The sequence below is a fragment of the Leucoraja erinacea genome, chromosome 24 (genome assembly GCF_028641065.1).
Source record: "Leucoraja erinacea ecotype New England chromosome 24, Leri_hhj_1, whole genome shotgun sequence".
NCBI classification, from domain to species: Eukaryota; Metazoa; Chordata; class Chondrichthyes; order Rajiformes; family Rajidae; genus Leucoraja; species Leucoraja erinaceus.
Window position 1 is genome coordinate 32,246,540 of NC_073400.1, and position 19,595 is coordinate 32,266,134.

The window sequence follows — 19,595 nt, forward strand, 5'->3', positions numbered from 1 at the left end:
ACAACACCTACAAGATCTCCATCAAGGAACCCAACGACGAGGAACTCTACATCTCGTTCAATGGTCTCAAGAAAAAGTGAGTCACGTATTTCTCAGCTGAAGTTCTGGGTTCCACCTCTTCCCCCACCCCCCCCCCCCCCCCCCCCCCCCCCCCCACCCCCCCCCCCCCCCACCCACACACACACTGTTGTTCTTATCCTTCACTTGAAATTCTAGCCACCTCCCACCCCAACAATCCCCACAGTCTCTCTCTACTCCCACTCACACTGATGCTGACCAGTGTACATAGAAACATAGAAACATAGAAATTAGGTGCAGGAGTAGAGGCCATTAGGCCCTTCGAGCCTGCACCGCCATTCAATATGATAATGGCTGATCATCCAACTCAGTATCCCATACCTGCCTTCTCTCCATACCCTCTGATCCCCTTAGCCACAAGGGCCACATCTAACTCCCTCTTAAATATAGCCAATGAACTGTGGCCTCAACTACCCTCTGCGGCAGAGAGTTCCAGAGGTGGATCTGGGCAACATCGCCTCTCTGCCAAGATCCACCTGGATACGCACACATTTCTCCTGTACATTACCCTCCCCCCCCCCCTTCACCTCCCACCTAAATCTGCTCCTCTGGCTTCACAATTCGCGCCTCTCTGTCCTTATCTACACCTCACAGCCTGTTTTGTTTCTTCATCTCTGGCCTTTGTCCAACCACCTGCCAGTCGAACCCTCATCTGTATCCACCTATCGCTGAAGAAGTGTCCTGACCCAAAACGTCACCTATCCATGTTCTCCACAGATGCTGCCTGACCCGCTGAGTTACTCCAGCACTCTGGGTATATTTTTTGTAAACCAGTATCTACATTTCAATAGACAATAGAAAACAGGTGCAGGAGTAGAGGCCATTCGGCCCTTCGAGCCAGCACCGCCATTCAATGTGATCATGGCTGATCATCCCCAATCAGTACCCCGTTCCTGTCTTCTCCCCATATCCCCTGACTCCGCTATTTTTAAGAGCCCTATACAGCTCTCTCTTGAAAGCATCCAGAGAACCTGCCTCTGAGGCAGAGAATTCCACAGACTCACCACTCTCCGTGAGAAAAAGCCGTTCTAAATGGCTTACTCCTTATTCTTAAACTGTGGCCCCTGGTTCTGGACTCCCCCAACTCCGGGAACATGTTTCCTGCGTCTAGCGTGTCCAAGTCCTTAACAATCATATATGTTTCAATGAGAATCCCTCTCATCCTTCTAAACTCCAGAGTGTACAAGCCCAGCTGCTCCGTTTTCTCAGCATATGACAGTCCCGCCATCCCGGGAATTAACCTTGTGATTTTTCCGTTGAAGGCTCTCTGAGTTTCGTGGTCTTTCTCCAAGTTGTCCAAGTGCATATTTTTTTCCAATAAAACTCACCTCAGCCATTAAAAGATAGGAGCTAATCCCAATATGTCCCCCTTCTTAACTCAAGACTATAATACAAATGAATATTCCACACAATGTCCAGTTAGGGTTGTCAACTTTCTCACTCGCAAATAAGGGGACAAAAAGTAAAAATACGGGACAAATTCCCAACGGCAATTCCTTGACCGACTGGGCCGTGGATGGGTGAATGATGAGTTGGCCCCGGGTGCTGGACTACACACAAAGCCCAGCCGGCGGGCGGGGCCAGCTGAGGAGTTTTGGCCCGGGGGCCGCGCAAAGTCCGGCGCCCCGTCCAACTTGTGAACCGATGATTGGCCGTGAGAAGGAGGGGCGGTGGTGGTGTCGGCGGTAAGCGAAGGTCCGAAGTGTCGGACAGCTGGATGGGCTGCCGGCCGGCCGACCGACGGGGCCACAGGCGAGGCGCTGCTGCTGCTGCTGCTGCACTCCACGGGCTGCACTACGTCGGGACGGGTGAGGCGGGGGCCGGACGCGGCGCTCCAACCCGACAGTCCCCTCGACCCGAGTAGTAGCGGTCAAATACGGGACAAGGGCGGTCCCGTACGGGGCAAACCAATTTAGACCAATATACGGGATGTCCCGGCTAATACGGGACAGTCGGCAACGTTATGTCTAATGCAGGTCAGGAATGTCAGCACAGCCACAGAACCTTACAGGCAGCACGGTGGCGCAGCGGTAGAGTTGCTGCCTCACAACGCCAGAGACCCGGGTTCCATCCTGGCTACTGTACAGAATTTGTACGTTCTCCCTGTGACCGCATGGATTTTCTCTGGGTGTTCCGTGGAAAGAAACTATACATGATTACAATCCATTGTCCACAGTGTACAGATGCTGCATAAAGGGAATAATGTTTAGTGCAAAATAAAGTCCAGTAAAGTCTGATTAAAGATAGTCCGAGGGTCTCCAATGAGGTGGATGGGAGGTCAGGACCGCTCTCTAGTTGGTGATAGAATGGTTCAGTTGCCTGATAACAGCCGGGTAGTCTCTGAATCTGAATCTGAATCTGGAGGTGTGCATTTTCACACTCTTTCCTGATGGGAGAGGGGAGAAGAGGGAGTGACCGGGGTGAGACTGGTCCTTGATGATGCTGTTGGCCTTGCCGAGGCAGCGTGTGGTGTAGATAGAGGCGATGGGCGGGAGGGGAGGTCCCAAGCTGGGGCTCAGGTTTGCCCTGGGGTGGGATTTGAACCGGGTGAGTCTGCACCGACTTAGAACATAGTTGCAACGAGCAGATAAAATACGTGCTCAGCCTTGTCTAAATAAATGATTGGAAGATTGTTGTTTAAACATTTATCAAATAACAGGAACTAACTGAGTGCCTTGAGGATCTAAACAGAAGTTAATTTGTTGTCTTAAAAGCAATTAGAGACATTGTGTGACTTTGCTGAGAAGACAGGAGGAACATGAAACGTAACCTATTTAAGTTAAATATTCCCCTAGGAGATTCTTGACTTACAAAGTGATCTCTTAACAGGAGCAAGTGTGGAAGCAAATGTTCAAAGGTGTTTCTACGATACGATACCATAGAACTGTATTTATCCCAGGAGGGAAATTGATCTGCCAACTGTCATAAACACACAAGATTGACAATAATACAATGGGTGCAGGAGGAGGCCATTCGGCCCTTCGAGCCAGCACCGCCATTCAATGTGATCATGGCTGATCATACCCAATCAGTACCCCGTTCCTGCCTTCTCCCCATACCCCCTGACTCCGCTATCTTTAAGAGCCCTATCTAGCTCTCTCTTGAAAGCATCCAGAGAACCGGCCTCCACCGCCCTCTGAGGCAGAGAATTCCACAGACTCACCACTCTCTCTGTGAGAAAAAGTGTTTCCTTGTTTCCCAAGATACATGAAACATGAAGTTAAAGTGACGAGTGGAAAGGATTGGGGGGGGGGGGGGGGGGGGGGGGGGCAGGGGGGGGGGGGGGGGGGGGGTCAGTCTCAGTCTACCCCACGACAGAATGGGGAGGAGTTGTACAGTTTGATAGCCACAGGGAAGAAGGGTCTCCTGTGTCGTTCTGTGCTGCATCTTGATGGAACCAGTCTGTTGCTGAAGGTGCTCCTCATGTTGACCAGTGTGTCACGGAGGGGGTGAGTTGTATTGTCCAGGATGCTCCACAGTTTGAGGAACACCCTCCCCTCCAAGACCAACCTCCCGTGAATCCAACTACAACTCCGGCCCCAGGGCCGCACCAGCCTTCCTGATGAGTTTGTTGATCGCTTGTTGGCGTCCGCAGCTGACCTGTCACATGTGCAAGGTGCCCACAGAGTGAAACTCTTTCCCAGTGGAGTATTTCCGTTCCTAAGCACATCCCCGATTAGCATGTGTACAGAAATAGATACTGCATGCAAGAGGCGCAGGTATTGGCACCATTGTTCCAAGTCCAGCTGTGTTCTGTGTCTCGTAGAGCGGGTCCCTCTCCTTGCCCTGGTCGATCCACACGACCATTAGTCCCTGGGAACTGGGAGCCTCCCGCAGCCGAGTTGGAGGGCACACTGGACTAGATCCCGGTTCCCTCTCCTCTCCTCCTCTCCTCCGGCCTCACTCCTCGCAACGGCCCGTCATCGTTGCGGGTTCCCCCTTCCGGTCTTTGGGGGATGAGCATGGGCTCCCCTTGCAGGCTGCCGTCCGTTGGGTCTCCCGTTCAGCCACGGGGGGGGGGGGGGGGGGCAACTTGGCAGCTCCCCGCTGACCACTGACCCAGATTCAAGATTCAAGAGAATTTATTGTCATGTCTCCGATAGGACAATGCAATTCTTGCTTTGATTCAGCACAACAGAATATAGTAGACATAAATAAATACAGAACAGATCAGTGTGTCCATTTACCATTATAACCATGGTCACCTTCAGTTCCATTATCAAAACCCCTCGCAATCATAAGATCATAAGAAATAGGAGCTGAATTAAGCCATTCGGCCCATCAAGTCTACTCCGCCATTCAATCATGGCTGATCTATCTCTCCCTCCTAACCCCATTCTCCTGCCTTCCCCCCATGACCCCGACACCCGCACTAATCAAGAATCGATCAAGAATGAATAACTAATCAATCTCCCAGTGGCTGTGAGACCGCACCAGTTAAGGATCAATTTAATTTGTTGACTTCATCACGGATGTGATCTCACTAAGATGAGGAATTAAGAGAAGAGTTACAAGAATGTGTTCAGGACTGGAGAATGGTACCTGTACTGTTTTTATTCTGTAAAGGCCAGAAATTATTATCCCTCCCTGCTCCGGAGTGGGCCTGAGCTACCATCGACCTCATTGATGACCCTTCCCGATTTAACCGTGTGTAGGTCAGCGCTGAGCTACCATAGTTTGGAGCTAGAGCATTGAAACAGGCCCGCGACCCACCGAGTCCGCACCGACCAGCAATCTCCCCCGTACACTCACACTATCCTACACACACCAGGGACAATTTTACCAAAGCCAATTCATCTACAAACCTGGTAGACAAAAATGCTGGAGAAATGTCATAGATGCTGCCGCACCCGCTGAGTTCCTCCAGCATTTTTGTCTACCTTCGATTTTTCCAGCATCTGCAGTTCCTTCGTAAACGTTCCTTCGGAGGAAACTCACGCGGGTCACAGGGAGAACGTGCAAACTCCACACAGACAGCACCTGAGGTCAGGGTCGAACCCGGGTCTCTGGCGCTGTGAAGCAGCAGCTCCACCCGCTGCACCACCTTGTGGCCACGGGTTTGGCGCGATGGACCAGTTGAGTCTTTAGTGAATGGTGACGGCTGGAATATTGATGTTGGACATGAGGAGGCTTGTTCTAGTTACAGCAGGCAAGGCCACGAGAGAGATGGGGATCCACAAAGTGGTGGCAGCAAGGCCCAGAGTCACCAATGAAAGTCAGCGCCTGCTCTCCCCACCTCCCCTATCTGTAGACACCATCAGATCCCTGGGCCTGTTAACGTTGGTGTTGGCTCCACTCCACACTCAACTAAATCACATTCCAGTGCTCGCCAATCTGACAACTTTCTTTTTGACCATTTCCATCCAGTGTCTGTCATTTAAACCTGATCTCCTGGTGGCTCAGCACTTCAACTCCCCCCCCCATTCCGAATCCGACCTTTCTGTCCTGGGCATCCTCCATGGCCAGAGTGAGTCCCACCATAAATTGGAGGAGCAGCACCTCATATTTCGCTTGGGCAGTTTACACCACAACGGTATGAACATTGACTGCTTCAATTTCAGGTAGTCCCTGCATTCTCCCTCTTTCCTGCCTCCGCCTCTTCCTTTCTTCTTCCCGCCCCCCCACCCCTCACTCCCACATCAGTCTGAAGAAGGGTCTCGACCCGAAACGTCGCCTATTTCCTTCGCTCCATAGATGCTGCCTCACCCGATGAATTACTCCAGCATTTTTGTCTACCTTTGATTTTCCAGCATCTGCAGTTCCTTCTTAAACACCTTTCAAAGTACTATTATTAATTAATTAATAGCATTAATATCATTACTATCCCCCCACATCACTAGTTTCTCTACTTACTTACTTACTTACTAGCATTACCAATCCATTTACTAACTCTACTACTGTTCACCAGCATTACTAGTATATTTGCTAATTCCACTTCTAGACTTTACTATTATTGAAGAGGTGAAATGGAAAGAGCAACATTTAGTGGGCTCAGGAATATTGGGATGGCGTGCTGGAGTGCAGGGATTGAGTGAGTATGTGGTAGGAGGGAGGAATGTTGGCCACACCATCAAGCTTCAGCTGGGAATCATGGACTTCCTGCCACTAGAGAGAGCTGGCAGTCCACTGATGAAGATCCAACAAGCAGGAGCCAAGCCGAGCACGTCCCCAGATACCAGCGCATGTCCATCAAGGAATTGAAATTTAGTTTAGTTTAGAGATACAGCGCTGAAACAGGCCCTTCGGCCCATCGAGTCCGCGCCGACCAACGATCCCCGCACACTTGCACTATCCTACACACACTGGGGACAATTCTACACTTATACCAAGCCAATTAATCTACAAACCTGCACGTCTTTGGAGTGTGGGAGGAAACTGAAAATCTCGGAAAAAAACCCACGCAGGTCACGGGGAGAACGTGCAAACTCCGTACAGACCGCGCCCGTAGTCGGGATCGAACCCGGGTCCCTGGTGCTGTGAGGCAGTAGCTCTACCCGCTGCGCCACCGTGCCGCACAGGACTCGAGGGGCCTGAGTCACAGGGACAGGATGGGCAGGATACGACCTTAATCCTTGGAGTGCAGGAAGATAAAGGATGATCTTATAAAATCGTGAGGGGGATTTATTGGGTGAATGAACAGAGTCTTTTACCCAGAGCGGGGGAACCAAGAACCAGGGGACATAGGTTTCATGTAAGAGGGGAAAGATTTAATAGGAACCTGAGGGGCAACATTTGTACTCTGAGGGTGGTGGGTGCATGGAACGAGCTGCCAGAGGAGGTAGTTGAGACAGGGACTATAGCACCACTTGCAGACATTTGGACAGGGATGTAGAGAGACACGGTTTAGGGGGATATGGGCTAACCATAGATAGATGGGTCTAGTGTAGATGGGGGAACTTGGTCAGCATGGGCAAGTTGGGCTGAAGGGCCTGTTTCCGTGATGATTCCAGGGTTGAGACATTTGGTTTATGTTGGTCACTAAAATGAGATATTAATCATGATGAATGTTGTTATACTGACAGGAATCCAAACTTGAGGACGCTCCTGGCTATTGGAGGATTTAATCCTGAAAGGTAATGTTTTCTTCAGCCTCATGTACTGCACCTGTTGCAGGTGTGGACTCCTGTATATCGGCGAGACCAAGCGCAGGCTCGGCGATCGTTTCGCTGAACACCTCCGCTCAGACCGCCTTAACCAACCTGATCTCCCGGTTGCTCAACTCTTCAACTCCCCCTCCCATTCCCAATCTGACCTTTCTGTCCTGGACCTCCTCCATTGTCAGAGTGTTATGTGGGAGGAAACCGGAGCTCCTGGAGGAAACACACGCGGTCACGTGGAGAGCATGCAAACTCCACACAGACAGCACCTGAAGTCAGGATTGAACCTGGGTCTCTGGCACTGTGAGGCAGTGGCTCGACCTGCTGTGCCACTTTGGTCAAGTTTCATTTCAGAGGTGGTGTGTAGAATCAAATGTATACGTTCTTTCAATCCTCAACAAATTAAAATCCTAACCTGAGGTGCTGTCTGTGTGGAGTTTGCACGTTCTCCCTGTGACCGTGTGGGTTTCCTCCGGGTGCTCCGGTTTCCTCCCACATCCCAAAGACGTGCGGGTTTGTAGGTTGATCGGCCCCTCTGTAAATTGCCCCCTAGTGTGTAGGGAGTGGATGAGAAAGTGAGATAACATAGAACTAGTGTGAACGGGTGATCGATGGTCGGCACGGACTTGGTGGGCCGAAGGGCCTGTTTCTATGATGTATCTTTCAATCAATAATTCAGGTTGAGAGTTTACATTGCTATTAGTTTCGCTGAATGATTTGTACATGTAGAAATGTTAATATGTTCGTTACGGCCAGCACTGGAGGTCACAATAACTTGTGGAAAGGATGAAATGTTCTTGTTCTTTGCACATCAACACACAAACACATTTGCTGCCAACACATTAATCTTTCAGGATCTCCTGCCCCTATAGAGGTGAGAACATTACATCAAACAGCAACCTTCTCTCACAAAGGAACACAAAAACATTTGACAGCACAGTCGTGTCTAATGTGTGTTAATAGCAAAGGAACAGGCCCTTGGGCCAACAATGTCCCTGCTGAACATGATGCCAAGTTAAACAAATCCCCTCTTCCTGCACGTGATCCATCCCCTCCATCCCCTCCATGCCGAGCTAAACGCCTCTTAAATGCCACTAACCTATCTGCAGAAGGGTCTCGACCCGAAACGTCACCTGTTCCTTCGCTCCATAGACGCTGCCTCACCCGCTGAGTTTCTCCAGCATTTCTGTCTGCCTTCGATTTTTCCAGCATCTGCAGTCCTTTCTTAAACTATCCTCCCTGCCATCACCAGCACCACCCCAGGCACCCAGAGCAGTCTGTGTGGACATCGTGTTGGACAAATTGGTGTTGCCCAGCTGGTGAAGTTGTGGTCAAAGTGGTAGCTGGTCGTACTTGTTGACCAAAGACCAGCTCCAGGTCCAGACCTCATCCCAGCCTTGGTCCCAACTTGGACAACAGTCGAGGTGAAAGTGACGGCCTTTCGCATCGGTTTTTTATTTGACCAAGTTTAGGTTTGGTTTTATTACCGAGGTTCAGGGGAAAGCTCTGTGTAGAATGATGCCCAGAACAGGTCAGATATAACCGTACAATACAATGAAGGGCAGCATGGTGGTGCAGCGGTAGAGTTACTGCCTCACAGTGCCAGAGACCCGGGTTCGATCCTGGCCTTCAGTGCTGTCTGTACGGAGTTTGTACGTTCCCCCTGCACGTTATTTGGGATGTGGGAGGAAACTGGAGCACCGGGAAGAAACCCACACGGTCACAGGGAGAACGTGCAAACTCTGCGAAGACAGCACCTGAGGTCAGGATTGAACCCGGGTCTCTGGAGGTGTGAGGTGGCAGCAGTGCTACCTGCTGCATCACCATGCCACCCCATGGTATAACATCCCATAAGTAGATTAGCAATGTTTATCCACTCCATCTCAGGGCTGGGCTCTCCACCGGGATCTCTTCCGACCGTCCCAGATGTGGAAGGTTAACGGAGAGTGTGTGAGGAGTGTAAACATCTCGTTTCACCCTGGGCAGGTTGATCAGCACCGCGGCCAGCAAGGAAAACCGTGCCACCTTCATCAACTCCGCCACGAGATTCCTCAGGAAGCACGACTTTGACGGCTTGGACCTCGTCTGGGAATATCCCGGCTCCAAAGAAAATTCCTTTGAAGATAAAAAACGGTACACACTTCTACTAAAGGTGGGTAGAAATATGTTCTATTTCTCCCTTTCCCTTCTCGTGGCAAAGATCCGGTCGTGTCATGGATCCCGGGGCCAACGTCACGGCCAATGGCCTCAATTATTAGGACATCTTTCACTGGAACCAACAAATATATCAAACACAATGTCGTGCACAAGCCCGGCACCCAACACACACACGCACACGCATGTACATAGATATGCATACACACGCATGTAGAGATATACATACACACGCATGTACATAGATATGTGGACACACGCATGTACATAGATATGCATACACACTCGTGTAGAGATATACATACACACGCATGTACATAGATATGTGGACACACGCATGTACATAGATATGCATACACACTCGTGTAGAGATATACATACACACGCATGTACATAGATATGTGGACACACGCATGTACATAGATATGCATACACACTCGTGTAGAGATATACATGCACACGCATGTACATAGATATGTGGACACACGCATGTACATAGATATGCGTACACACTCGTGTAGAGATATACATGCACACACATGTACATAAATATGCAAACACACAAACAAGTACATAGACATACACACATACAGAAACATGCAGACACACAGACCTATATACACACAGATACACACATACATAGACACACACAGATACACAAACACGTATAGATATACACACACACACACACACACAAGCACATGTACACAGATACGCACATGTCAAACACACACATACACTAGTTTAGTTCAGAGATACCGGCCCTTTGGCCCATCGGGTCGGTGCCGACCAGCGATCCCTTATCACTGACACTATTCTACATACTAGGGGCAATTTATAACTTTTACTGAAACCTACAAACCTGTACATGTTTGGAGTGTGGGAGGAAACCGGAGCACCCGGAGAAAACCCACACAGGTCACAGGGAGAAGATACAAACTGCACACAAACAGCACCCGGGTCTCTGGCGCTGTGAGGCAGCAGCTCTACCCGCTGCGCCACCGTGCCGCGACATTTATGTCTACATTTCCCCTAAAAGGGCCGAATGTCACATTCCAAGTTTGCTGATGTGACTACACTCGATGGGAAAGTGGCGGAGGATTGTAGAAGACATTGGATGAGAATAGATAACACATCAGAGATCTGTTACCTCCAGAACTCTGCCACAGATGGCAGTGGAGGCCAATTCACTGGATGTTTTCAACAGAGTTAGATTTAGCCCTTGGGGCTAACGGAATCAAGGGGTATGGGGAAAAAGCAGGGTATTGGTTTTGGATGATCAGCCATGATCATATTGAATGGCGGTGCTGGCCCGAAGGGCTGAATGGCCTCCTCCTGCACCTGTTCTCTATGTTTCTATTATTCCACACCAAAAGCTGGTTTCTTTTGCAGGAACTGAGACAAGCCATGCAAGAGGAAACAAAACTAAGCGGGAAACGGAGGCTACTATTTTCAGCCGCTTTCCCCGCGAGTAAAGATAAATTTGATGTTGGCTTCGAGATGATTAAAGTTGGACAGTGAGTATTATTTCTTCAGCGGTAGAATGTTTGGGGGTGCGGTTTGTACGGTTGGATATCACAGGAATGATTGGTGGTGGTAACAAGTACCTCGCTCATATTAAATCTTTTTCCCCTTCACCTGGAACCAATGTCCTCTGGTCCTGGATTCCCCTACTCTGGGCAAGAGACTCTGTGCATCTACCCGATCTATTCCTCTCATGATTTTATACACCTCTATAAGATCACCCCTCATCCTCCTGCACTCCCGCCTACTCAACCTACTCCCTCTCCCTGTAGCTCACACCATCTAGTCCAGGCAACATCCTCATAAATCTTTTCTGAACCCTTTCCAGCTTGACAACATCTTTCCTATAACACGGTGCCCAGAACTGAACACAATATTCTAAATGCGGTCTCACCAACGTCTTATACAACTGTAACATGACCTCCCAACTTCTATACTCAATACTCTGACTGATGAAGGCCAAAGTGCCAAAAGCTTTTTTGACCACCTTATCTACCTGCGACTCCACCTTCAAGGAACCATGCACCTGTACTCCTAGATCCCTCTGCTCTACAACACTACCCAGAGGCCGACCATTCACTGTGTAGGTCCTGCCCTTGTTCGACGTCCCAAAATGCAACACCTCACACTTCTCTGTATTAAATTCCATCAACCATTCCTCCGCCCACCTGGCCAATCGATCCAGATCCTGCTGCAATCGTTCACAACCATCTTCACTATCTGCAAAACCACCCACTCTTGTATCATCAGCAAACTTGCTCATCTTGCCCTGCATGTACTCATCCAAATCATTGATGTAGATGACAAACAGTAACGGGCCCAGCACTGAACCCTGAGGCACACCACTAGTCACAGGCCTCCAGTCTGAGATGCAACCTTCCACCATCACCCTCTGCTTCCTTCCATGGAACCAATTTGCTATCCATTCAGCTATCTCTCCTTGGATCCCATGAGATCTAACCTTCTAGAGCAGCCTACCATGCGGAACCTTGTCGAATGCTTTACTGAAGTCCATGTACACAACATCTACAGCTCTGCCATCATCGTCCTTTTCTCAATCAGATTTGTGAGACACGACCTCCCACGTACAAAACCATGCTGACTGTCCCTAATCAGCCCTTGCCCATCCAAATGCCTGTATAATCTATCCCTCAGAATACACACTAACTACAGATGTTAAGCTCACCAGCCTATAGTTCCCAGCATTTGCCACCCACCCGTCTTCCAGCACGTCTCCTGTATTTAAGGACGCCTCGTAAATTTCAACCAGGGCTCCCGCAATTTCCTATCTAGTTTCCCGCAATGTCCTCGGATACATCTGATCAGGACATCTCCCCCTAACACCCGTACTAATCAAGAATCTACCAATCTCTGCCTTTAAAATATCCTTGGTCTTGGCTTCTACAGCCTTGAGTTCCGTGGACTCACCACCCGTATTCCCGTGGTGACGACCTTTCACTGGCTGTGGAGAGTGTGAATCACGTCTTGGAAATTCAAGTATTTGTGTTTTTGACGGTGATTTCTAAACCTGCGGTTATTTCCACAGATACGTGGACTTTCTCAACGTGATGGCGTACGATTTCCACGGTGCGTGGAACGCGTTCACTGGTCACCGGAGTTTGCCCACGCAGCTCGAGTCATCTTTCTTTAACATGGTGCGTGTGTGTCCACTGCCCAACGCCGCATTCGTCACTAGTTGGGGCTAGTTCAGTTTCCTTTATCGACACGTTCACCACTTATGGGAGTTGAATTAGGCCATTTGGCCCATCGAGTCCACTGCACCATTCAATCATAGCTGATCTCTGCCTCCTAATCCCATTCTCCTGCCTTCTCCCCATAACCCTTGACACCCGTTCTAGAACTTGTCTATCTCTGCCTTAAAAATATCCACTGACTTGGCCTCCACAACCCTCTGTGGCAATGAGTTCCACAGATTGCTAATTGCTGAATGGGAGAAGCCAGAGGGTAATGGTGGATGGCTGTTTATCGGGTTGGAGGCAGGTGACTAGTGGGGTGCCTCAGGGATCAGTGTTGGGTCCTTTGTTGTTTGTCATGTACATCAATGATCTGGATGAAGGTGTGGGAAATTGGATTAGTAAGTATGCAGATGATATCAAGATAGGGGGTGTTGTGGATAATGAAGAGGATTTCCAAAGTCTACAGAGTGATTTAGGCCATTTGGAAAAATGGGCTGAAAGATGGCAGATGGAGTTTAATGCTGATAAATGTGAGGTGCTACACCTTGGCAGGACAAATCAAAATAGGACGTACATGGTAAATGGTAGGGAATTGAAGAATACAGTTGAACAGAGGGATCTGGGAATAACCGTGCATAGTTCTTTGAAGGTGGAATCTCATATAGATAGGGTGGTAAAGAAAGCTTTTGGTATGCTAGCCTTTATAAATCAGAGCATTGAGTATAGAAGCTGGGATGTAATGTTAAAATTGTACAAGGCATTGGTGAGACCAAATCTGGAGTATGGTGTACAATTTTGGTCGCCCAATTATAGGAAGGATATCAACAAAATAGAGAGAGTACAGAGGAGATTTACTAGAATGGGTTTCAACAGCTAAGTCACAGAGAAAGGTTGAATAAGTTAGGTCTTTATTATCTGGAGCGCAGAAGGTTAAGGGGGGACTTGATAGAGATCTTTAAAATGATGAGAGGGATAGACAGAGTTGATGTGGACCAGCTTTTCCCTTTGAGAATAGGGAAGATTCAAACAAGAGGACATGACTTCAGAATTAAGGGACAGAAGTTTAGGGGTAACATGAGGGGGAACTTCTTTACTCAGAGAGTGGTAGCGGTGTGGAATGAGCTTCCAGTGGAAGTGGTGGAGGCAGGTTTGTTGGTATCATTTAAAAATAAATTGGATAGGCATATGGATGAGAAGGGAATGGAGGGTTATGGTATGAGTGCAGGCAGGTGGGACTAAGGGAAAAAAGTTGTTCGGCACGGACTTGTAGGGCCGAGATGGCCCGTTTCCGTGCTGTAATTGTTATAAGTTCAGATTCACCACCCTCTAACTAAAGAAGTTCCTCCTCGCTTCCTTTCTAAAAAAGCGCCCTTTAATTCTGAGCCGTGACCTCTGGTCCTAGACTCCCTAATGGAAACATCCTCTCCACATCCACTCTATCCAGGCCTTTCATTATTCTGTAAGTTTCAATAAGGTCCCCACCTCAACCTTCCTTGCAGGTACAGTGAAAAGCATCCTCCTGCGCTCCAAGGAATAGAGTTCCACCCTGCTCAACCTCTCCCTGTAGCACACACCTTCTAGTCCAGGCAACATCATCGTAAATCTCCTCTGAACCCTTTCCAGCTTGACAACATCTTTCCTATGACACGGTGCCCAGAGCTGAACACAATATTCTAAATGCGGTCTCACCAACGTCTGATACAAACGTGACCTGTCCTTCCGCTTGTTCGCACTGCAGGACGCAGCGGCTAAATTCTGGCGAGACAACGGGTTACCGTCGCACAAGATGATCATTGGATTCCCAACGTACGGACGCACGTTCTCGCTCAAATCAACCAATCAGAGCCTGGGGATCCCTATTGCCGGTCCCGGGCCACCAGGCAACAGCTCGAGAGACCCGGGATACTGGGCGTACTATGAGGTAATTACAATGGATTCTTCATTATCACCTGTCCCAAGGGCCAGTGAAATACTCTCCTGCGTACAGCTCTGGGGTGGGAGATTGCAACCTTCACCTGGTCTGCCCTGTTTCGACGAATGCAATCAACCTGGCGTGCACAATCAAATAGAACAAGTTGGCCGACAACTTTAGGCTGTGCTCGCCCTACGCAAGATGAAGAAGTAGCGTCCAGCTCTGCAAGGCTATCACCAGGCTAGTGCAGAAATATACACAACAGCCCAGCAAGTCCATATGCAAGAGGCATTATTTTACCGTCCCAGCTTGAGCTGGCCACAAAGGCCCGTTACAACCATCGCTTCCATTCCGGTCATCCCGTGAATCATCGTCCCTCTCCTCGCCCGGCCCTCTTCACCACTGTGTAAGAAAGAACTGCAGATGCTGGTTTAAATCAAAGGTAAAACAAAAATCACTCAGCATTTCTGGAAAGAAGGAATGGGCGATCGCCTGCTGAGTGACTCCAGCATTTCTGTGTCTACCCTCTTCAGCTTTGTTCCCCGGGGGGGGGGGGGGGGGCACATCCCACAGCCGACCTCGAGGGTGCAGAAGGTAAGACCCCCCCCCTCCAGTTCTTCCTATTGGGCCCTTTGTTCAGCGTCTGCCTCGTCTCCATCCAGGGGCCAGGATTGCTCCTGGTACTCAACTGTACACCATGATCTGATATTGTAGCATGGCCATCCCTGGGTCAGTAATCTCCAGAGGGAGAGGTCAATTAAGAGACGATACAACAATAATTAAATGGAAATGGGGGGGGGAGGCGGGGGAGGCAGATGACCAAAGGGAGAACATGAGCCAGTTGTTGCTTTGTTTTACATTAGAAACATAGAAAATAGGTGCAGGAGGAGGCCATTCAGCCCTTCGAGCCAGTATCGCCATTCATTGTGATCATGCCTGGTAGGGGCGATCAGCCATGATCACAATGAATGGCGGTGGTGGTTCGAAGGGCCGAATGGCCTCCTCCTGCACCTATTTTCTATGTTTCTATGTCCCCTATCAATAACCCGTGCCTGCCTTCTCCCCATGTCCCTAGATTCCACTAGCCCCTAGAGCTCTAACTCTCTCTTAAATCCATCCAGTGACTTGGCCTCTACTGCCCTATGGAATTCCCCATATTCACAACTCTCTGGGTGAAAACGTTTTTTCTCACCTCAGTCTTAAATGGCCTCCCCTTTACTCTAAGACTGTGGCCCCTGGTTCTGGACTCGCCCAACATTGGGAACATGTTTCCTGCATTGTTACCAACAGAGAATGGAGTTACTGATGCACTGAATGGATGCCTGGTGTGTTAGAGTCACAGAGAGATACTGCACAGAAATAGGCCATTCGGCCCAATTTGTTCCTCCACAGATGCTACCTTATGAAACAAGCCAGAGGTTTGTCCAACCTCTCCCTGTAGCTGAAGCCCTCTAATCAAGGCAGTGCTCTGGTAAATCTCCTCTGCACCGTCTCCAAAGCCCCCTCATCCTTCCTGTAATGGGGGTGACCAGAACTATAGGCAATATTCCACATGCGGCCCGACCAAAGTCTGACGGTCTGAGGTCAGAATCACGAGTTCCTCCAGCATTTTGGGTTTTGCTCAAGTCCATCGTACAGTGGCTCCTCTTTCTAGGGTGGCACAACAGTAGAGCTCACAAAGAGAGAGACCTGGGTTTGATCTAGACCATGGCTGCTGTCTGTGTGGTGTTTGTACGCTCCCCGTGTGGGTTCCCTCCGGGTGCTCCGGTTTCATAGAAACATAGAAATTAGGTGCAGGAGTAGGCCATTCGGCCCTTCGAGCCTGCACCGCCATTCAATATGATCATGGCTGATCATCCAACTCAGTATCCCGTACCTGCCTTCTCTCCATACCAGAGATTCATAGCTCCAGAGATTCACCACTCTCTGTGTGAAAAAAGTTCTCCTCATCTCGGTTTTAAGGGATTTCCCCCTTAATCTTAAGCTGTGACCCCTTGTCCTGGACTTTCCCAACATCGGGAACAATCTTCCTGCATCTAGCCCTGTCCAACCCCTTAAGAATTTTGTAAGTTTCTATAAGATCCCCTCTCAATCTCCTAAATTCTAGAGAGTATAAACCAAGTCTATCCAGTCTTTCTTCATAAGACAGTCCTGACATCCCAGGAATCAGTCTGGTGAACCTTCTTCTCTGCACTCCCTCTATGGCAATAATGTCCTTCCTCAGATTTGGAGACCAAAACTGTACGCAATACCTCCCTCATCCCAAAGACGTGTGGATTTGTAGGTTAATTAGCCCTCTGTACAGTGCGATATAGAACTAGTGTACGGGTGATCGCTGGTCGGTGTGGACTCATTGGCCTATTTACATGGTGTATCTCGAAACCTGAAACACTTCTAAACCTACACATTAATTTCAGCGATACATGACCAAAGGCCACCAGATCTCTCTGGACACCAAGTCCTCAACACCTCTCATCATCATAATGCACCCACTGGATGTAATCAGATGACAATGTCCACATCTTTTCATTTTGGCAGATCTGTGACTTTTTGAAAGAGGTTAAAATGGAAGCGGTGAAAGAGCACAAATCAGCCAAGCCGCCCAAGGAGAAGATCTGGCTCGGATACGATGACATCGACAGCTATGAAATCAAAGTACGGTTTGTTGTTCCCAGATTCTTCAATTGAGTCAAGTTGAAGATATATGCAGTGATAGGAGCAGAATGAGGCCGCTCGGCCCATCGCCCAGCCCTTCAATCATGGCTGATCTCTCTTTCCCCCTCACCCCCATTCACCTATCTTCTCCCTATAGCCCTCGACACCCGTACTAATCAAGAACTTGTCAATCTCCGCCTTGAAAGTACCCAATGATTTGGCCTCCACAGCCGTCTGTGGCAACGAGTTCCACAATGTTGCAGAGAGATTCAAAGCAGGATTGTGTTGAATTGTCCTGACGTATGAAAAGGGCTTTGTGGTTTGTGCAGCATTTGTGCTGTGCGTTTGTAGATGAAAAGTGTTGGTCCACATCTCATTCCTTGGAGCCGATCCCGGTTCATCGTCCGAAAAGCTGCCTAAGGTGTTTTAGGGCCAGTCTGATTTGGGACTGTACCCTTTATCCCGCTCAGCGGTAGTGCTGCTGACAGCGCCAGAGACCCAGGCTCAATCCTGGCGATGTGCACTGTCCTGTGGAGTTTGCATGTTCTCCTCTAGACCACGTGGGTTAATTTCCAGGTGTTCCGATTTCCTCCCACATCCCAAAGACGTACAAGTTCGTAGGTGAATTGCCCTCTGTACATTTGCCCCAGTGTATAGGGAGTGGATGAGAATGTGGGAAAACAGGAAACTAGTGTGAACGGGTGATCGATGATAGACTCGGTGGGCCGAAGGGCCTGTTTCCATGCTGCATCTCTAAAAACAAAACTAGTTCCATGTCCTTCGGTGTCAAAGATCTAGAGGTCACTTGGAGAAACTAGAGACTGCAGACACTGAAATATTGACTGGGTGATCGATGGTCGGCATGGACTTGGTGGGCCAAAGGGCCTGCCTTCAAGATGTTTATTGTTGTTTTATTGTATGACTGCTGCAATTTCGTTCAGACTTCGGTCTGAATGACAATAAAAGGCTATCTATCTATCTATCTATCTATCTATCTATCTATCTATCTCTATACTAAAAGGTGCTAAAGAAATGCAAGAGTTATTGTTAAATTAGACCTATGCCATCTATCACCAATACCCCAGGTTACATGAATGTAATATATTTATTGTTTCCGTCCATGGACCAGCCACCTGGAACACAACAATATAATTTGAGTAAAGACTAATGACGTGTAACAAAATATAGAAACGTTATATCTGCGATATAAAGCAGGAACGGGGTACTGATTCTGGATGATCAGCTAATATCATTTTGAATGGCGGTGCTGGCTCGAAGGGCCGAATGGCCTCGTCTTGCACCTATTTTCTATGTTATTGATAAATATGTCTCTACTAATTTATGATTGTAGGTGCAATGGATAAAAAGCAACAATTTTGGAGGGGCTTTTGTGTGGACAGTAGACCTCGACGATCTAAACAACCATTGCAAGCAGGGAGTGTTGCCCCTGACAAACCGGCTACGCAAGCTGCTCGAGATTAATCCAGGTGAAGCATTTATCATCATCTCAGATCAAAGGCTAACCGTGGTGGAGGGTCGGGTGGTGATTTGTTTTTTTAATGTACTTACCAAACCCGTGTTTATAAGATACTAGACCAGATGCTGTCCCCCAACGCAATATTCCACCACTCACCCATAGCCCCCAACTCCCTCTGTGACGCGAGTCACGGCAACCCTCCCCCAACTGCGCCGGCGTGGCTGGCAAGTGGGAGCACAACTGCGACGTTATTAAAGTTCAAAATGGTAATAACCTGTAAAATATAAGATCAATGTGAATGCATCTCACTCTCCCTCTTCAGTCCCCTATTCCCCTCCTCCATCATCCTCCCTCTCCCCACCCACCACCAATCCTCCTCTGCTTCCTCCCCTCACCCCCTCCCCCCCCTCCTCCATTACCTCTTCCTGCCCCTATCCTCCTCCATTTCCTCATCCCCCAGCACTCCTTCCCTTCCTCTTCACCCGCCTTCTTCTTTCCCCTCTTCTCCTCACCTCACCTCCCCCTCCCTCTCCCTACCCTCAGTCACACCCTCCCTCCCTCCAGAAGCCCTCTCCCCTTCCTACCCCCTCCTCTCCCTCTATCCCCCTGATCCCACTCCTCCCCTCTCATAAAACTGATTTTTTTTAGAAAATCGCGATTTTTTACGTAAATGAGATTCGGGATGCCATTGTAACACCATTGTAACGAGGCTGACGGGCAGGGCAAGTGGAAAAGTTGTTTGAAAAAGTGATTTTTGTAAAGTTTAAAATGTCAATAACTTGTAAAATATACCATCAATCGAAACTTGTTTCACTTGCATCCCAGTACAATGGTGAGTAAGGTGGGCCAAAAGTTGTAGTGCTATCATGTACTGTTTTGGCGGGGTTCTTAAATATCACGCACGCACGTATGCATACAAACAATCAAGATGAGAGTTTTAGTAATATATAGATAGATGATGAAGATGATGATGACGACATACTGGACATACTGATGAATTT

At 48.8% G+C, this 19,595-nt stretch overlaps 1 protein-coding gene across 1 annotated transcript in view; it reads left to right on the top strand.

Annotated features, from left to right (window-relative positions):
* Positions 1–18,843, top strand: part of LOC129709000 (acidic mammalian chitinase-like) — a 22,860-nt gene extending 4,017 nt beyond the window's left edge. Inside the window, exons 3-10 of the mRNA XM_055655129.1 lie at positions 1–76; positions 7,101–7,151; positions 9,162–9,516; positions 10,722–10,846; positions 12,382–12,541; positions 14,289–14,471; positions 17,001–17,117; positions 18,469–18,843. The exon at positions 1–76 is cut by the window's left edge and continues 129 nt beyond it. Coding sequence (XP_055511104.1) covers positions 1–76; positions 7,101–7,151; positions 9,162–9,516; positions 10,722–10,846; positions 12,382–12,541; positions 14,289–14,471; positions 17,001–17,117; positions 18,469–18,711 — 1,310 coding nt within the window. The 3' untranslated portion in view covers positions 18,712–18,843. The remainder of the gene's footprint in view (positions 77–7,100; positions 7,152–9,161; positions 9,517–10,721; positions 10,847–12,381; positions 12,542–14,288; positions 14,472–17,000; positions 17,118–18,468) is intronic.
* Positions 18,844–19,595: the final 752 nt, after the last annotated feature.